Here is a 19,644-nt window from a genome sequence, read left to right on the forward strand (position 1 = left end):
TATCGTTTTAACAATTTATATACATAAGAAATCACTTCATGATGAGGTCATGATCATGGTTTATTTATGTTGATCATTTTTATAAAGGTCGAGCTCCCCAAGGCACATGATATGGACCAACACAACCCAAAGAATATGTTTTTCAAAGTGGAGGAACATGGAGGTGTAAATATCAAAGCTAAAGATAATGATCCCATTGAAGATGATGATCATTCTCTAGAAAGCACAATTGAAGACGATGGTACAAATACATTGATCCATGACACATTTAGTACTGGCACAGTCGATCATGATGGTCAAGATGACTTTGATGTTGTTCATGATTTACCTATACTTGAGAAGGCATATGAGACCCTTTATGAAGGCTCCCAAACAACTCTTCTCTCTATTGTATTGTTGTTGGTGAACTTCAATGTTATGAATGGTTTATCCAACATCACAATCTCACGTATGTTAAGGTATTTTATATAAGTCATTATAGGTAATAAAGGGTGAATCATGTACCATTAATATTATTTATATTAACAAATTAATACTCTATAGATTGATAGGTGAGTTTTTGTTACCACCATAAAATATTCTAACTTGCTCATACCGAGAATTATCTTCCATTCGGAAAGGTATTGGAATGGAGTATCAAGAAATAGATGTTTGTCCCAATGATCATAATATATATCATAAACAACATGAATTTGCAACAGATTGCCCTGAATGTCATATCAGTAGATATCGAATAGATCAAATAATAAAAAATGTGCCTCGCAAGGTTCTTCGTTATATTCTCATTATTCCACGTATGCAACGATAATTAAGGTGCACTAGCTTGTCACAATTTATGGATTACCATGCACGCAATAAAATTTGAGGTGACATTATTCGAGTGCCTACTGATGGTTCAACATTTATGGAAAAAAGGAAAAGTGGCCACACTTTAAAGAAGAACCTTTTAATCTCAAGCTTTCATTGGTAGCAGACGGTGTCAATCTATTTGTAGAGATGAGATTTGTTTACTCGGTGTGGCCAGTTTTTGTTATCAACAATACCATTCCTCCATGGATGTCAATAAAGAGGGAGCACACAGTGTTGGTGATGATTGTTCCAGGTATTTTATCATTTAATAGTCATCTACATTGTATTATAAATATTGCAGTAAAATGGTCATAATAATTATGTAATGTTTTTGTTCATTCAGCTAGGTAAGTACCAAGTTAAATATATGAATGTATATATTGAGCCTCTTATCAATGAGTTGTTAGAGTTATGGAATGGTGTCACTATGTATGACATCTCTAGACCAATAGGACAAAGACAATTTCAATTCCATACAATGCTTGTATGGACAATACATGATGGCCCAGGGCTAACACATTTTTGTGGTATGTTACAGTGTTCAAGTTACGCATTATAATTATAATTATAATTATAAAATTTAACATATTTAATCCAATTATACATTATCTTGTAGGTCTTCAAACAAAGGGAAAAATTGCATGTCTAGTTTGTGGTCCAAGGATGAAATCTCGTCATTCAAAAAATTTAGGAAAGAAGGTGTTTGATGAGTATAGGCACTTCCTCCACAGAAATCATAAGTATCGAAATACTGAAAAAACATGATTTCAATGGGAAAGAAGAGACTACATCAAAGCCACAAAGAATGACATCTTCCCTATGGAAGTTGGAAAATAATAGAATTAATCATCAAGGTAATGTCATTCCATCTAATGGTTTATATTTGGAATTTGTATTTTTCTATTGTGTTTTGTTTACTGATGATGTAATTGATGATTGTGAAGGTTGTCAAGGCATTAATGACCACCTTCCAAAGGGACTAAAAAGTTATCAGAGATAATTTAGTAGGTTTCCCTACTACAATAAGCTACAAAATTATGCATTTGTTTGATACTATGCATATTGGAAAGGATATAATAGAGACATTATGGAAAATATTGGAGGGAAAGCATGACAAAGAAAAAATTGTCAAAATTTGTAGTGACATTCAGGAATACAATCATGCAATGAAAAATATCATTCAATCAAACAGAAATGGAGACCAGATTAATATAAGTGCCCTTCCTTGGTTATTAACGAAACAACAAAGCAATGCTATAAACTAAGTCATACAAAAAATTTGATTTCCCACAGGATTTGTTGTAAACATAAACAATCTCATATCAAAGAAAAATGAATTTGGGCTAGGGATGAAAACACATGATTGGCATACCTTCATTGAGGTAATTCATGTTCTTGTGTATTTACTAAGTATTTGTATACTACACATGTACTTTTCATTGTATTATGTTAGAAAACAATGAAAAGATCATTTGCTAATTGTTGTAGTACGTTCTACCTCTATCTCTCCCAGAGAAATTTGACAATAATGTCAAGCAAGTCATATATGACCTTGGAAAATACATGAGGTAAGTAGTGATCTTTGTTCAATTTGTTGTATAGATAATATATTTGTGATTTGTTTTACTTGTTGTGTAATATATTGTATATTATTTTTGTAAAGTCTCGTTTATATATTTTTACATATTGAATCTCTTCTAGGTGGTTATCATATATAGATATCCATCAAGAAATAAAATATTGGAAGAGAAAAATTCTTCATTTCATGTGTGAAATGCAAAAGTGTCTACCTTCAACATTTTTCAATGCACAAGAACACTACCTCATACACCACGTTGACGAGATTGAATTGTGTGGACCTATACACACTAGGTCAATGTGGATGGTGGAGAGGCACTTGAAATTTTTGAAGGCTTGGGTTTGACAAAGAGAACATCCTGACAGTTCTATGTTGGAGGGATATATGGTATACCAGACTATGGTGTACATTACTGAATATCTTCCTAAGTTTGCAACAAAGATCCACGTAGATCGCATTTGGGATCCCAACCCCATTAACAAATTTGAAGGGGAGTACTTGATGGGGAAAGGTAGATTGAGGAAAGTGAGAGGTAATTATAAGATGTTAGTGTAGTTAATTAATTCTCAATCTTCTAAATAAATCCATTGTAAGTCATCTATTAATTATTTGTACAATTGGTTGGTAGTGGGATGTGCTACATTTGTATATTGCAAACAATCTTGATTGGATGATGGTGTAGATTGAACGATGTCAACATTCTGGTTGCACATTAACATGGGAAGGTGTGGCTTCATTGGTTAAAGAAGCTCATCGTAATGTAGATTCCAATGTTACGCAAAGGAAAATTGATTTAGCATATGCTTTAAGAGATAAACAGGTATGTATAATTTTATAAATCATATGCATCTTTATCAACTCACGATTTAATAATATTAACATGTTAGACATATTGCAGGTCAAACACCACAAGGCTATGTGCTGCAATGGTCATAAATTTTGCATCAAAAATTTGGAGGACACGAAGAAAACTTGTGATTCTGGGATAACTGCAGCCTTTTAGGTGAACTATATTTCATCTAGAAATGATATACATCCTCAAGATTCTCAAAATCAATACTATGACATTTTGGATGATATACTTGAGTGTGACTTTAATTCCTTCAAATTAGTTATGTTTGTCATCAAATGGTGTAGGATACAACTGATTAAAAATGATCTTGATAGAACTGTTATTGAACATGATAATGGAGTTACAATGGTTAATACAAGGTCATTTCAGCTAGCTGGGGATGAGCCCTATGTTCTTCCAAGCCAATGTGAGAAGGTATTTTACTCAGAGGTTTCACATAAATCAGGTTGGTCATTTGTTGTTAGACATGATCCAGGAGGAAGACCGATAAAGTACAATGAGATAGAAGAAGAAGATATCGAAGAAGTAGAAGATGATGATGATGATGATGATGATGATGATGATGATGATGATGATGATGATGATGATGATGATGATGATGATGATGGTGATGATGATGATGATGATGGTGATGATGATGATGATGATGATGATGATGATGATGATGGTGATGATGGTGATGATGATCATGATCATGATTGTCACCATGATGAGTTGGATGAAGAAGAAGATCAATGACATGAATGAAATGTATGACATTTTTAAAAATTTGTGTTTATTTATGGAATTTGAACTTTTTATTAGCTATCTGATGGATGGTTATTTAAAATACATATGTGATTGATTACATGTTTATGATGATACATTTGACGTTTTTTGAACTTTGTGTTTATTTATGGAATGTGGACTATCTATTAGCTATGTGATGGATGGTGATTTATGATCCATATGTGATAGATTACATATTTATGATGATACATATGTAATTCCTATGATGCTTGATTACATATATGATGATACATATGCGATGCTTACGATTCTCAATTGTTGGTTCTGATTTCATGTATATATTTTGTGTGATGTTGCCACCCTTGGTGTAAATAGGTAATTGACTATAGACATCATCAACCCTTTAGTTCAGGATCCTGCATAGTCTACATAAAGTAAAGGTAAGGAATAGAAAAATATACAATGATTATGATGATTGCATATTCATCATGTTGTGTACTATGTAATTTTTCATATACATATCAATAATTTTTAGCGAACATATGATAATTGAATTACATATGCAGGAACCTGAATCCCTTTGACAAGGATCCTGCACAGTCTCATGGATTGACAGGTATAAGTCAATACACCCTATAGAAATAGTTTATTTTTTAAAAATTACTAGGAAAACAAACTTCCTCAGTTCTTCAAACCTCAACATTAGCAGCAAATCTAATACAGTTATCAACACTTGAGACCCCAGTTGGACTTATTCAATTTTTAATCTCAACGTCAACTTCAAGGATGTCTTCTTCATCAACATTACCCTCATTTGTAAAATATCTCTCTCATTACCAACTAACTCTCTCATTTGATGGAGTGCAGGTACCACCAAATAGGTATTTGTCAGATGTGTCTTCCTCGAGTGAGGGAAATGTAGGAATAGTCGACAAAAGTGAGACATGTAGTAGGTCTAAAATAGGGAGATCAACTAGAGGTCAACAGATTAGAAGAAAATTTAATAAACACATGGAATTTTTCCTTGCTCAAGGGGGGTCATGTTCTTGTGATGATGAGACCAAAGGCAACATCGAGGTTCCCTTGAGGTACAAAAATCTACAGGAACAATGGGTACCCAAGGAACTTCCTCCAATAAACACCGATTTTTGTGTTAACGAGAGGATATATTGCATAGAATCTTCGTCGTTACATGGTTTGAGCCTATTCTCCATGGATGACATAAAGGTCTATTACAAAAAAGTTGTTGAATTGATGGAGTATGTCGAACCTTGTTATAATTACAAAAATTAGATGCAGATTGTTTGATATTAAAAAAAGTGTGCGTAGGTATACATTGTCAGCAAATTATATACAACGAAAAGATAATGATCAAAGTAAATGATTGGCTGTATACATTGAAGGAAGGCCAAAAGCAATAGAGAATATTCCAGGTTTTATAAATAGTACGTGACCTAGGTCAACTAATAAGAAACCTAATTGCATATTTGAGGCACACGAGAGAAATCGTGTATTCGTATGTGCAATAAAGTCAATAAGTGTAGGGGAAGAGCTGCTAATTGATTATAATTTGAATCGTATAGATACAAATAAAGTTACTATCATGGGGGTGGTACGTACTATATATCATTTAAACCAACCTCCAATTAATGACTCCAATATACCATCCTATTATTAAGTTTTTTTGCTAAGTCTATTGGCCTCATCTCGCTAATGTGTTTATATTTTTTCTTTTTCACAAGGCAACTTGGATCTGTCACATGGCAAAGATAGGGATGTAGGTCCCGACACTTCTACTGAGCAGGTAAACCTCATTGTAATTGTACAAATTAGATAGAAGCAAACTGTTACATTATTATGTTATTTTGTTGAGTGTTTTGGAGTAATTTTGATAGTGTCAATAATATTCTTGTCATAGAAGGATGTTCGGGGAAAGGGAAAGGAACCTTCCTTACATCAACACCTCAACACAATATTAAGTGATGAGGACTACACAACTACCACAAACCCTGTAGAAGTGATAAAAATGTCTATCCCAAAAATTAATAAAGAGATTATTGCTTTGGTATGCATGATCCCTCAGACTGATGAGATAAAAGATAGGATGAATCAAGCAGTAGAAAACATGTCAGTAAGTAGTAATGAAAGCTTTAATTATAACAAAAGTTCAATAATGGTTTATATTTTATACTCTTTTATGTCACTAACTAAAATATGTACATGTTGTTTTTACAAAACTTCATGTGTCATCGTCAACTTGGTGGACGTGATCAGGGTATTGCAAGTAGTGCAGGTGATGACCATGTTCTATATATTAAAACTACTCCTTCTTTGGACTTGTGAACCTACTTTTTTAATTCTACTGTTATTTACACGGGCCTTTCGCTATCTATACTATTTTTCTCTCTTTAGAATGAATAATAATAAGTTTTGTGAGTATATATGATTGTAATAATAGTTTATTAAACTGTTAATAAAGTATTTAGTTGCACAATTCGAAGTTCTCATTTGATCTAATCAGATCACTTGTATTTTAATTTACTATTATTAAATTATATTTCAAAGTAGAGACATGACAAAGACCAATAAGACAGTGTGAAGTTTGACAACATGAGATAGCACATTGAAACAATCTAAATAAATAGATTCCATGGACTATCATTTGTAAAGACTATACTAGTTTATCACTTACACTGCCCTCTTGTCACAAATTTCCATACCTTTATCCCGCATCAAAACCTACCTTCCTTATTCTCCTTCATACTGCTGTATCATTAAGATTAGCATTGAACACTTAATAAAGGTTCATATTTCTTTACATCTCTTAATAATGGTTCATCCTTGTTTACAATTCTTGCAATTTTCATATATTTAATGTATTATTCTCTAGATTCTGTCAATGTTCCTGTGGAAAGGCCACCCCATTCGAGGTTATCCTCATCTGTATTGCCGACTGCAATGTTGGCAATAGGCAACATGCATACGTCCTCTAATGCTCATCATGTTGACCCACCCACTATTGGTAGATCCCTCTTTTTCTCTATCTTTTGTTATGTGTTTATTTCCCTTGAAGTGATCTTTCTTGGGGGCATTTCATATTGGATTTTTTTTTGCAATAGGAGATGCACATGAGGATGTGCCAGAGGTGAATACTAGTGATAACATACCATTATTTCCTGGATCTTCCTGTATTTCTAGTATGGGAACATTGCAGACCACATTGGTGGTGAGCGATGAAGAATTGATTCGCTTGAAGATATAGAAGGTTCCAGGTACTTTGAAATTATTATTATATATAGTGTAATTGTAATTTACTTACTGGTCACTCATTTTGGACTAATTATCCCATGATTTTTTTGCAGGAAATGATATTTTTAATAAAAATCTTAATAACATTGCATTGCAGATCTTTGGGCCCACCATACGTAAAAGGTGGAATATCATATGTGAACTAACCCTAATCCACTATTTTTATTTCACATTATTTCTAGAATAGTTTTCCTTTGATACATTTATTGAACTATATTAAAGGTAGCTTCAGTTCATTTCTGAATCTAATAAGTTTTTTTGGCTTAAAAGGTGGAATGACCAAGAAAATAGGTTAAAAGATGAACTCACAAACCATATGGTTGAGTTGTTCAGAAATGACACATTCGACAAAACCAAGCTCCTTGAAAAAGATGGCACATATCTAAAGTATGTGAGGGACCAATACATGATACATTTAGAGAAGAACATAAAGTACGAGCGTCCCCCATGATTCCAGAGAGGGAGTGGAAGGACCTGAGTTTGGATGCGAAGGGGAGAATTGAAAGGAAAAAATGAAATATGCCACCAAACACCAAAAGAAGGTATGTGATACTATTAAGAATGCAATTATGTACTAATTACTCTTTATATTTATATAATCTAACATATTTCAAACTTTTCATAGACTGAGTGACACGTCAAAGGCAACCAAGGCAAGATAAGAAAAGCACAAGCAACACAGACTCGACTCTAGTAGTTATATGAAACTTGTTGCACAAATTGTAAGTATCAGTAAATGAAATATCGCATCAAAATATTTACAAATTAGAAACAATTCTTTTTTAATCAAACAATACAAGCAAAATTCACAATACTAAAAAAAAATGCAAGGCTCTAAATTCAATAGAGTGCCCACACAAGATGACATCAGAATTGCCTACCAGGAAGGCTATACAACATGGTTGAACGGTTATGAGAATTGAGTGAGTAAACATGAGATTTTGGTGCATCCGTCACACAGGTAAATAAGCTATATGAAAACAATTTCAAATTGAATACTTTACCAGTAATCTATTTGGTGTTAAGTTCCAACATAAAGTGAATTTATTTATTTTAATTAAGAAAGAAATTATAAGGATGCGCATGACATTGGAATGCAACCAGATAATTGTGGAACACAAATTCCACATGAAGGTTTGGATGTGCATCCCAGTAGTGGAGGTATTCATTTGCTATTCAATTTTTTTAATGTAATTATTAATACAAATAAACATCTTAAATTGTAATTGGTGTAGAAATTAATGTAACCTTTTTTGTTAACATTTTAGAGCATGTAGTCAGTGGTGACCAGGGTATATGCATGAAGTTGTGGTACCAAAAAGGTGCCACACTTTAAATAAAATTAAAAATGGTCATAAGGCATGCACCTTATGACTTTGCAAACTTAAAAAACACCCAAGTCCGCATTTAGGATGCATTTTGCATTCCCAAACCCACGTTTTGGCAATTTGGGGTGCCATTTTCTTGCGCTCGCCCTTTGTAGAAGCTTGATATTGGGCACTAAGTTATCCATCTCTCATAAAAATGCTTCCACACCATCGAAGAGCTCGAAGAAGTATGTATTTTTGTTTTCTTATTGTCATTATTTTATTAATTTGAAGATTAAACTAGGTTTATTGATTAAAATTTATTTTCATTACCAGGAAATGAGATTAGAAAAGAAAATGTTGAAAACACTCAATCATCTCCTCATGAAGACAATATTGAAGAAGAAGAACATCAAGAACCTCCAACAATCCCTAGACAACCCATAGGTACACAAGAAAATCTATTAGGTCAAATAGAAAATAGCCAAAAAGAGCTTGAAGGTTTAATCACAAGGCTAAAAGATCCCACTGGAACAAACTCCCATAGGACAAACCTTGCCAGTTATTTGAAATCTATTGTATCTCACATACAATATGTGAGTGGGCAAATAAATTTTTGGTCCAGTAAGAAGGAAGAACAAAAGTAATTTTATGCTGACAAATTATCATATGCGGTAGTGAAGAAAAAGAAAATTAATAAATTTGACTTGTGTGCTCTTTTTACAGACCCCCAAACGAATCAACCTTTACACCCTAGATGTAGGAGATTCCCTATTCATTGGTGTCATCATGAAGGGATTAAGAACCATTTTTGGGATAGGTGGTGGATGGTATTTGATTAGCCCCCATGCAATAATCATGAGGTACCCCAATACTTTTTGAGAAAACTGTATTGTGAGTTTGTCCTTAATGAAATTCCAAACTATTTTGATTTTCTAGATTTCGAAGGTAGAGGTGGGGGTTCCTCACATGATAGAGAGGGTGCACAACATGACCCAAATCTCCCACCAAGACCCTTGTCCAGACCTATGGTGGAGGATGTTATTATTCCTTCCATTGTGAAGGAGAGTATTGAGGGAGAAACTCTAGACTCCACTAGCTCACTCACTCAGACCCTTATGCAGTATGCTAGGCCTCTAGTAGAGGGTGATGTGAGTGATGATGGTGATTCTTATAGGCATCTAGTTCTAGCTCATTTTTGTCAATCTTGTGGTTCTTTTTGCACTTATGATCCTAATAGTTCTGAGAATGCACGTGCACGAGCGGAGTTTGCTACAGAGAACATTGTCATGACAGAATCCTTACTAAATGAAACATTTGGCATTGATACCTAGGTGAATTTCATTACAATTTTATTTCATTCTTTTTATTAAATCTTATATGGAAATTTGAGAATATATCTAAATTAGTAAATTATTATGATAAAAAATCAAGGTCAAAGTGTTCACAATACTAGCAACATTCCTGCAGCACCCTTTTTCACAACTTTGTCGACTCCACAAGTATACAACAAGTGAAGAAATATAATTATTATATGTAGATAGTTGAACCTTATGTGAATGATTTTCTAATTACTCATTTTGGATGTCAAATAGTTTGATGCTAGAGCTTCGACATCAACACCTCGTAGTGTATTTCATCGACAATCTTTCACCCAGGTAAGCAATTTATCTTTAATTTTGTTATTAAATAATATAGATAGCTTTGGTGATTAATCAATATACTTTGTTTAATTTTCAGATGTTGACATCACAGACTCCTCTTGCTGTTCGCATGTCAATGGAGCGCGGTTTCACTATAGCAGTAGCAAGTTCAACTGCTTTGACAAAAGTATGAGACATATTTGTAAATTTAGTAAATTTAGCATTACATTTGTTTTCTTAATAATATGTTATTGAAAATTTTAATGACACTTGTATTTAGTTTAATTTATATTTTGATTCTTATAGGAAGGACTTGTCACTCTAGATCATGAACGTGCACCTGTTGTGGATGAACATCATGATTATTTGTATGCGGTAAGTGACTATTATATTATATGTCATTCTAAAATTCAATTTTTTGTATATGCTAACATCATTCTTTTCATTGTATCAGGTGGAGTTACAAAAAGTCTGGAGAGGAGGTCAAGTGGACATACTTGAAAGACACCTACATCATATACATCTCCATCCCCTCGATAGGCAAAGATATCTCATGATCTGTTTCCTTCCCCTAGACGGAAATGAATAGAATAGGGTCCTATGTTGTATGCCTATATGGCACTTTTGAACATATGTTTTGTATTACGAATATGTGACATTCTATGTCCATATGGCTTTTGGCAAGCTTCTATTTGACTTTATTGGATACCATGTTGTATGCCTATATGGAAATTTTGAACATATATTTTGTATTAAGTATATGTGACATTCTATGTCCATATGGCTTTTGGAAAGCCCCTATTTGACTTTATTGGATATCATGTTGTATGCCTTTATAGCAATTTTGAACATATGTTTTTTTTTTATGAATATGTGAAATTCTATGTCCATATGGCTTTTGGCAAGCCTATTTGTCTGTATTGGATATATTTGATAGTTTTAACGATATACAATGTTGTATGGATTTGTAGCTTTTTGATTAATGCAAATCATTTATCATGGTTATCCATAATTGCAGTACAAATGATTAAATGAATAATTGCACAAATTTTATTGTTACTTAAGCTTTGAACCTAAATATGTGTTTGTAATCCAAGACACAAGCTTATGGAGATCAACACAAATTCAATATTTATAGTCAAAATAAGACTATATAAAGGAAACATGGAAAGAACCAAAATTAGACAATGTAGGACACCATTGTACCAATACCCATTCTAAAAAAATTGCATAGCCCATACACTTCTATTCATCTAATGCATGCACTTAAGTGATTTTGCTGCTAGGGTGTGGTCCACAATGATCAGACAAGTTGGAGAGAAAAACAAAGGCATTCCTAGCATAAAACTAGCCACCCTGACACATACGAGGGGATTGAAAGATGAGGCATCGTGCAACTTTTCATTGAACTCATTTGACACTTTTTGTCGCAACCGAGAAAGTGTCACCACAAGCAACTGGATCCATCTACCTAAACCGAGAGAGGATTTTTTAGAGTTCCATAACACGACCCCGTAGGATTAGATGACTCATTCTTATGATTAACGAGCACCATGAAACATGATGCTGAATATTGACAACTTTGAGCAACTTGAGCACTTCGGCAATTTTGCTACTAGGGTGTGGCCCACAATGATTGGATGATTTGGAGAGAAAAACAAAGGCATTCCTAGCATAAACTTAGCCATCCTGATGCATACGAGCTGACGGTTCAGTGTCGCAACAAGCGGATTGAAAGATGGGGCAATGTGCAACTTTTCATTGAACTCATCTGATGCTTTTTGTCGCAACCGAGAAAGTGTCGCCATGAGCAATTGAATCTGAGTCTACCTAAACTAAGAGAGGATTTTTTAGAGTGTCATAACTTGACCCCATAGGATCAGATGACTCATTCTTATGATTAACGGGCAGAAATAAATGCAATGCCGAATATTGACAACTTTGAGCAACTTGAGCACTTAAGTGATTTCCCTGCTAGGGTGTTGCCTGCAACGATCGGGTGAGTTAGAGAGAAAAATGAAGGAATTCCTAATGTAAACATGACCACCTCGATGCATACGAGTTGACGGTTTGGTGTTGCGACGAGTGGATTGAAAGATGGGATATTGTGCAACTTTTCATTGAACTCATCTGACGTAGTTTGTTTCAACTGATAAAGTGTCGCCATGAGTAATTGGATCCGAGTCTATCGAAACTGAGAGAGGATTTTTTAGAGTGCCATAACATGACCCTGTAGGATCAGATGACTCATTCTTATGATGGGCACCAAGAAATGCGATGCCAAATATTGACAACTTTGAGCAACTTGAGCACTTAAGCGATTTCGCTGCTAGAGTGTGGCTCGTAATGATGGGGCGAGTTGGAGAGAAAATGAAGGAATTCTTAAAATAAACTTGACCAACCCAATGTGTATGAGTGGATTGAAAGATGGGGCATCATCCAACTTTTCATTCAACTCATCTGATGCTTTTTGTCGCAACCGAGAAAGTGTCACCATGAGCAATTGGATCTGATTCTACCTAAACTGAGAGAGGATTTTTAAGAGTGCCATAACATGACCCCATAGGATTAGATGGCTTGTTCTTATGATTAATGGGTGCTGAAAAACGCAATGCCGAATATTGACAACTTTGAGAAACTTGAGCACTTAAGCGATTTCGCTGCTAAGGTGTGGCTCGCAATGATCAGGTGAGTTGGGGAGAAAAACAAAGGTATTCCTAGCATAAATTGGCCACCTTGACACATATGAGTTGAGGGTTTGGTGCCGCGATGAGCGGATTGAAAGATGGGGCATTGTGCAACTTTTCATTGAACTCATCTGACGGTTTTTTTCACAACCAAGAAAGTGTCACCACGAGCAACTAGATCCAAGTCTACCTAAACTAAGAGAGCCTTTTTTAGAGTGCCATAACACGACCCCATAGGATCAAATGGTTCATTCTTATGATTAAAGGGCCCCGAGAAACACGATGCTGAATATTGACAAATTTGAGCAACTTGAGCACTTAGGCAATTTCACTGCTAGGGTGTGGTCCGCAATGATTGTGCGAGTTGGAGAGAAAAACGAAGGAATTCCTAGAGTAAAATCGGCCACCATGATGCATATGAGTTGATGGTTTGGTGCCACGATGAGAGGATTGAAAGATGGAGTATTGGGAAACTTTTCATTAAACTCATCTCATGCTTTTTGTCACAATTGAGAAAGTGTTGCCACGAGAAATTGGATTCGAGTCTAAAGAAACCAAGAGAGGCTTTTTTAGAGTGCCATAACACGATCCTATAGGATTAGATGAATTGTTCTTATGATTAATTGGCGTCGAGAAATGCGATGCTAAATATTGACAACTTTGAGCAACTTGAGCACTTAAGCAATTTCGCTGCTAGGGTGTGGCCCACAATGATCGAGCGAGTTGGAGAGAAAACCGAAGGCATTCCATAGCATAAACCCGACCACCCTAATGTGTATGAGCTGGTGGTTTGGTCCACGACAAGTGGATTGAAAGATGGGGCATTGTGCAACTTTTCATTGAACTCATCTAATGCTTTTTGTCACAACCAAGAAAGTGTCACCACGAGCAATTGGATCTAAGTCTACTGAAACCAAGAGGGAATTTTTTAGAGTGCCATAACATGACCCCGTAGGATTAGATAGCTCATTTTTATGATTAACAGGTGTCGAGAAATGCGATGCCAAATATTGACAACTTTGAGCAATTTGAGAACTTGAGCGATTTCACTGCTAGGGTGTGGCCCGCAATGATCGAGCGAGGTGGAGAAAAAAACAAAGGCATTCATAGCATAAACCCGACCACCCTAACGTGTACAAGTTGATAGTTTGGTGTCGTGATGAGCAGATTAAAAGATGGGGCATTGTGAAACTTTTCATTGAACTCATCTCACACTTTTTATCGCAACCGAGAAAGTGTCGCCACGAGCAATTGGATCCGAGTCTACCTAGACTGAGAGAGGATTTTTTAGAGGGCCATAACATGACCTCGTAGGATCAGATGAATCATTCTTACATGTCACTAACATCAAGGAAAATGATTCCAAATTTTGACAAATTTTCACACTTTGAGTGATTGACAACAAATGAGCAATTTTTACATCTTTTACCATATTAACCTAAAACTTCACGAAATGATCCCATGTGATCTCTAATGGTCCAAAATGACATTATTTATATAAAATCACACAAAACAAGAAAAAAGCAAAAATTTAAATATTACAATGCCTCGAGTAGTTGAAAATACAAGTCATGTACATATATCAAAATATGATTGATATTACATTTTTTTACATTTACATTTAATCCAATGAACCATTTGGATCTGCTCTACTCTTTATCATGTCTAGTATGGCCTCATGGTGAGACTCACAAACCTTCCATAGGTTCTTTTTTAGTGGTCTACCCCCATATCTGATCAAATGAACATTTGAAGCTACGAAAAGGTTAGAATAATTAAGAATCTTCCTATGTGTCTCGAAGTCCTCAAGCAACCACAAGTTAGACTTCTTCACTCGGTACCTTCTAAGCCATGTACTAGTAACAACTACTAATCATGTGGGGTACTCAATATTTTCTCCATATACCACAGGGCCATCCAATTTCTTTTTTGCATCCACACAACGACACAGGTAATAATGTGTTCCTTCTTCATTGTCTTCAGCTGCAATAACTACATAAACATGCCCTCCAATGATAAATGAGAAGAATTTAGCAAACAACTAAGGTAAAATATTAAAGTACATAAAATTGCATGTGGATAATTTACCTGGTTGGACTAAATCGGACACATGGTCAAACTCAACTGATTCATCCATCTGTGTTAGTTGTAGTGCACTCGGAGGTTGATATGTCTCAAATGGGATTAGAGGCCTCATACACCATTTGTCCACCCACTCCTTTGACTCACACTCATTATAGGCACCATCTCTACAAGAAGAATAATAACATGCCATTCGTCGCGTATGGATAGTCCATGAACCTACATTAGAGATTTTGAAAGAGTGTAGCTCACTCGATCCTATCAATGTACAACAATCTTCTAATTTTGCAATGTTTGTATCATCTACCAACTAAAAAATCTGTGAACTAAAGACTTACCTTGATTACCTAGACCAATTGTACCATTGCACTACTGAACAATTGATTTTACATCTTTCAAGTTTGCATTCCCTTTGTACTTTAACTCTTCTCATGCTAAATCTCTTTTAATACATTCTCCTGCACCATCATGCTCCCCTTTTCCATGCCCAGCCTCAAATAAATTCCACATTCGTTGAATAGCAGTAAACTTATGCATCCTACTCAACCAATAAAACATCCGTGAGTTCTTAAATTGTGATGCACAATTATCTGACCATATGATATGTTGATAGAATGATATGCCTTGGCTAGCCAAATCATCGTAGAATATCTGAAAACAACCTTGCACAAACTTTGTAGAGTGTGTGTTAGAGTATTCGGGTATTTACTTGATTAATTAAACATTCTTTGTTTAATTATTTAAGTTCCCTTTATCTCTTTTACACTTAAGCTAACTTTAGGTGCATTATTTTAATTAATTATTATGTGCAAACCTAGGTTTTCCCTTTTTAGGGTTTCTTGACCTATTAAAGGTTGAGTTCTTTCTTTTCTTTGTAAGAATCACATTACATATTTTTGTGAATATTGAGCTCTCTCTTTTCGAGCATATTCTCTATGTTTTGTATGTTCTTCAGATTTTGCTTCATTGCTTCTCCTTGTAACAGGTTATTCGACTTGCAGAAGATCTTCAGGCTACTATGGGGTTGTATTTCTCAACTCCTATATGATATCAGAGCTTCAGATCTGTAGCTACTTGTTCTTGTTTTGAGAATTTTTGCTTTGGAAGCAGATCTGGGGTTTCAGGAATTTTTTATGTGCCTAGGGTTTGAGCTTTTTTTCTGAGCACTTTGGGCCTAAATGGACCTCACCATCATGCTTAGAAGGCCCAAAAACTCCTATGGTCATATAAAATTTGACCTTTTTTGGTTCTTGAGCCTCTGGGTGAATTTTTTTCTCAGATCCAGGCCATACGACCCTGGCACGCAGATCGAGAAAAAAAATTTGAAAAAAAATATTTTTTGCCTTTTTATGGCATGTAGGCTGATTTTTTGATTTTACAAAAAAACTAATTCAAAAATTAAAAAAATTGGGAAAAGGCGTATGTTTTTTTTTGGAAAAAAATCAATCCAAAAAAAAAAATCTTTTTTCTATGCTGACGCAGGATTCTGTACCCTGCAGCAGGTCTGACAGGTTTGGCCCCCACCGAATTGTCAGACTGGGTCCGCCACCGCCGGTCTCTAGCCTTCCTGACCCTTGCTACTGCACTTTTCGGCGTATGTTTTCGGCCTTCTCCGGCGCCTCTGCCCACACGCCACCGCCGCCAGATGCTCCACCTCGAGCCCCGTGTCATTGGTCTCCCGGCCCCCGCCGGCCCTCCCATCCTATCGGCCACCGCCAGAATCCTCCCGACTGCCCTACCTATCCCCACCGCTGGAATCCTCCCAGCCACCCTACCTACCACCGCCGCCAGCCTCCATGCAGCCCACAGTCACCGTCAGAAGCCCTTACCACCGGGAAAGCTCCGCCCAGCCCGACCTCCTTTGCCGCTAGGAAATCTCCACCTGGCCCACCGACCACCGCTCTGCCACCGGGCCGCCACCCGTCCACCATGATTGCACCACCAGAGCTCTGCTCCCTGGCCATCGGACCACCCACAGGCCACCAGACTCCCTTTTTTGGTTTTTTCAGGTGGGGGTTTGGTTTTTTGGCCCTATCTTGGGCATACAGAGTCATTTTTTTGAAAATGAATAGGCATCGGAAAGATGGTTCTGAGGTCGACCTCATGGTGTTGGTAATTTTTTTCAATTTTTCTATTTGACTATGTTTCTTTGCAGTCAAAGTGAGGTCTCTTTTTTGCACTCCGGGAGACGTAGAATGAGCATCCAAACTCCATTTTTCAAAAACTTTATATTTTTGGAAAGCTTGTGCTGTCTACTTTCCAGAAAAAATAAGTTTTTTTTCTAGATTCTACTCCATGCATATTTTATTCAATTTTTTTCTTTTCAGCACTCTAGTGGATATCGTGGTTGTTTCAGGTCCTGGGATCTCTTTTCTGAGTAGGGCGCCTTTGTTTTGATTCTCGTTTCTATTTCTAGTCTTCTTATCATTGTAGCTTGTAACTAAGATAAAGTGTCATCATGCATTGTTTACTTGGAATCTTGCATATCTTGTGTCTTGTTATACATGCACTATTGATCAAGTGCCATGAGGGGGTTGATGTTTGCCTTTGTTTGCCATCTTCCTTTGTCAAGTGAGTGTTCCTTCCATGACATTCACCTCATGATGATGTGTCTCAGCACCATTGATGTTCTTGGTTCTTCGTCATGCAGTTGTTTTTCACTGTCCTTTTTAGTGTTCCTGTCCCTCTCCCACTTTCACATTATCGGGAGGTTTATCCTGTTGGTTCTAATGCTTCCATGGTTCGATTGATCAGCTCTTTAGACTTTGGTTTTTCATGCCATCTGCATCTTCAATTTCAGTTGTTTTTTCCTTGTTTGCCTCTTGATTCGAGTAGTGTCATTTGATGGCACTCATGCAGATTACAGTCTTCTCTACCTGGTCATGTTCTAGTTCAGTGGATGTTCTTCAGATCAGCAGTTATTCTTCGACAGAGTTTGCAGGGTCTTCATGGTTCAGTGATATTTTTTCCATCTCTTTTTGGAGTAGAGTTTTGTTCCCATGTGGTTTTCTCTATTTCTGCAGTTCATAGAGATTTCATTGTATTTAAGTACCTGATCAGGCCTTGTTGTCGGGACCCATCTTTATTGCTTTCAGTAGTTGTTCTAGGTTTTAGCTTCTCCCTAAGTCTAGCTTAAGGGGGGGTGTTAGAGTATTCAGGTATTTACTTGATTAATTAAACATTCTTTGTTTAATTATTTAAGTTCCCTTTATCTCTTTTACACTTAAGCTAACTTTAGGTGCATATAATTAATTATTATGTGCAAACCTAGGTTTTCCCTTTTTAGGGTTTCTTGACCTATTAAAGGTTGAGTTCTTTCTTTTCTTTGTAAGAATCACATTACATATTTTTGTGAATATTGAGCTCTCTCTTTTTGAGCATATTCTCTATATTTTGTATGTTCTTCAGATTTTGCTTCATTGGTTCTCCTTGTAACAGGTTATTCGGCTTGCAGAAGATCTTTAGGCTCCTGTGGGGTTGTATTTCTCAACTCCTATAGTGTGAGAGATCATCACTGATGTAAAAATGATACTCCCTCAATATCTTCCTATCCTCTTCCATACTATCATGTGCATGAATTAATGCTAGATGCACAAATATAGAAACTTGTGTGGAGTTGTAATATTGCAATTGCACATCATTCTACAATTGTAGTGTGTAGTTCTCTGCAAAATCAACAATTGAAACAATTGTATGAAGTGGAAATGTGTCCTTGCATAACTTAGATTGTGAGTCCAACCAACGAGCTCAATGGTTATTCCTTGCATGCTAATACACTATATTCTCATGAAACATGCCCATAAACTCATACATTGAAATCTTCTCACTAACCAATTCATACCTTTTTGCTTCTTTCCATATTTTAACATGTAGGCCACTGTCTTATATTTTCCAAATTCCACTAATTCATTACCAATTTCTTGTCCAATATCCATATGTTGACAAATTTGTAAATGTTGCAATCCACCACAATGAACACATGTGCCATCCAAGAAACACTTATTGTAATATACTTGACCATCTACTCTTTCACATAAGATTCTAGATATGAATTCCCTTGAAGATGTCAGTGGACCATTTATGTTGCATTATTGCAAAACATTGTTGGCATGCAAATCTATACATATGTGTTGATAAACATCATAATGGTTATAAAATTCGATATGTACTCTACAACAACAAGTTGTGCGTGTGTGATTTATTGTGACATAAAAAGGCTTTACCATTTCAAAGAATCTTTGACTAATTTTAATTTGAGGATACATACGTTGAAACTTGGCAAAAAATTATGTTTCAATCATATCCAAAAATGTTTCAGATGTGGATCATGGATTTTACAACCAAACCTCCTTCTTACAACATATCTTTGATTTGGAGAGACCCTTGTGTTATTCTTCCAAAAATCTTCAATTAGGGATCTCAAGGATTCAACAATTTCTTTATCTTTATGTGGTAATCTACCGGAAAATGCCCATAACTCATTGTTATATGGATCCTCCACTCTTTGTTGCCTTCTTGTAGCTCTCATTAGAGTTTGTCTACTTATCTTCAATTGTTTACTTGTCTTTCTAATGAGGCAAGATTTCTTATTTTGAGTGCTTACAAT

At 35.7% G+C, this 19,644-nt stretch overlaps 1 protein-coding gene across 1 annotated transcript in view; it reads right to left on the bottom strand.

Moving 5' to 3' along the window:
- LOC131860382 (RING-H2 finger protein ATL57-like) overlaps positions 1-16,739 on the bottom strand; it is a 29,669-nt gene extending 12,930 nt beyond the window's left edge. The window contains exon 1 of the mRNA XM_059214787.1: positions 16,531-16,739. Coding sequence (XP_059070770.1) covers positions 16,531-16,739 — 209 coding nt within the window. The remainder of the gene's footprint in view (positions 1-16,530) is intronic.
- Positions 16,740-19,644: the final 2,905 nt, after the last annotated feature.

The sequence above is a fragment of the Cryptomeria japonica genome, chromosome 11 (assembly GCF_030272615.1).
Source record: "Cryptomeria japonica chromosome 11, Sugi_1.0, whole genome shotgun sequence".
NCBI lineage: Eukaryota > Viridiplantae > Streptophyta > Pinopsida > Cupressales > Cupressaceae > Cryptomeria > Cryptomeria japonica.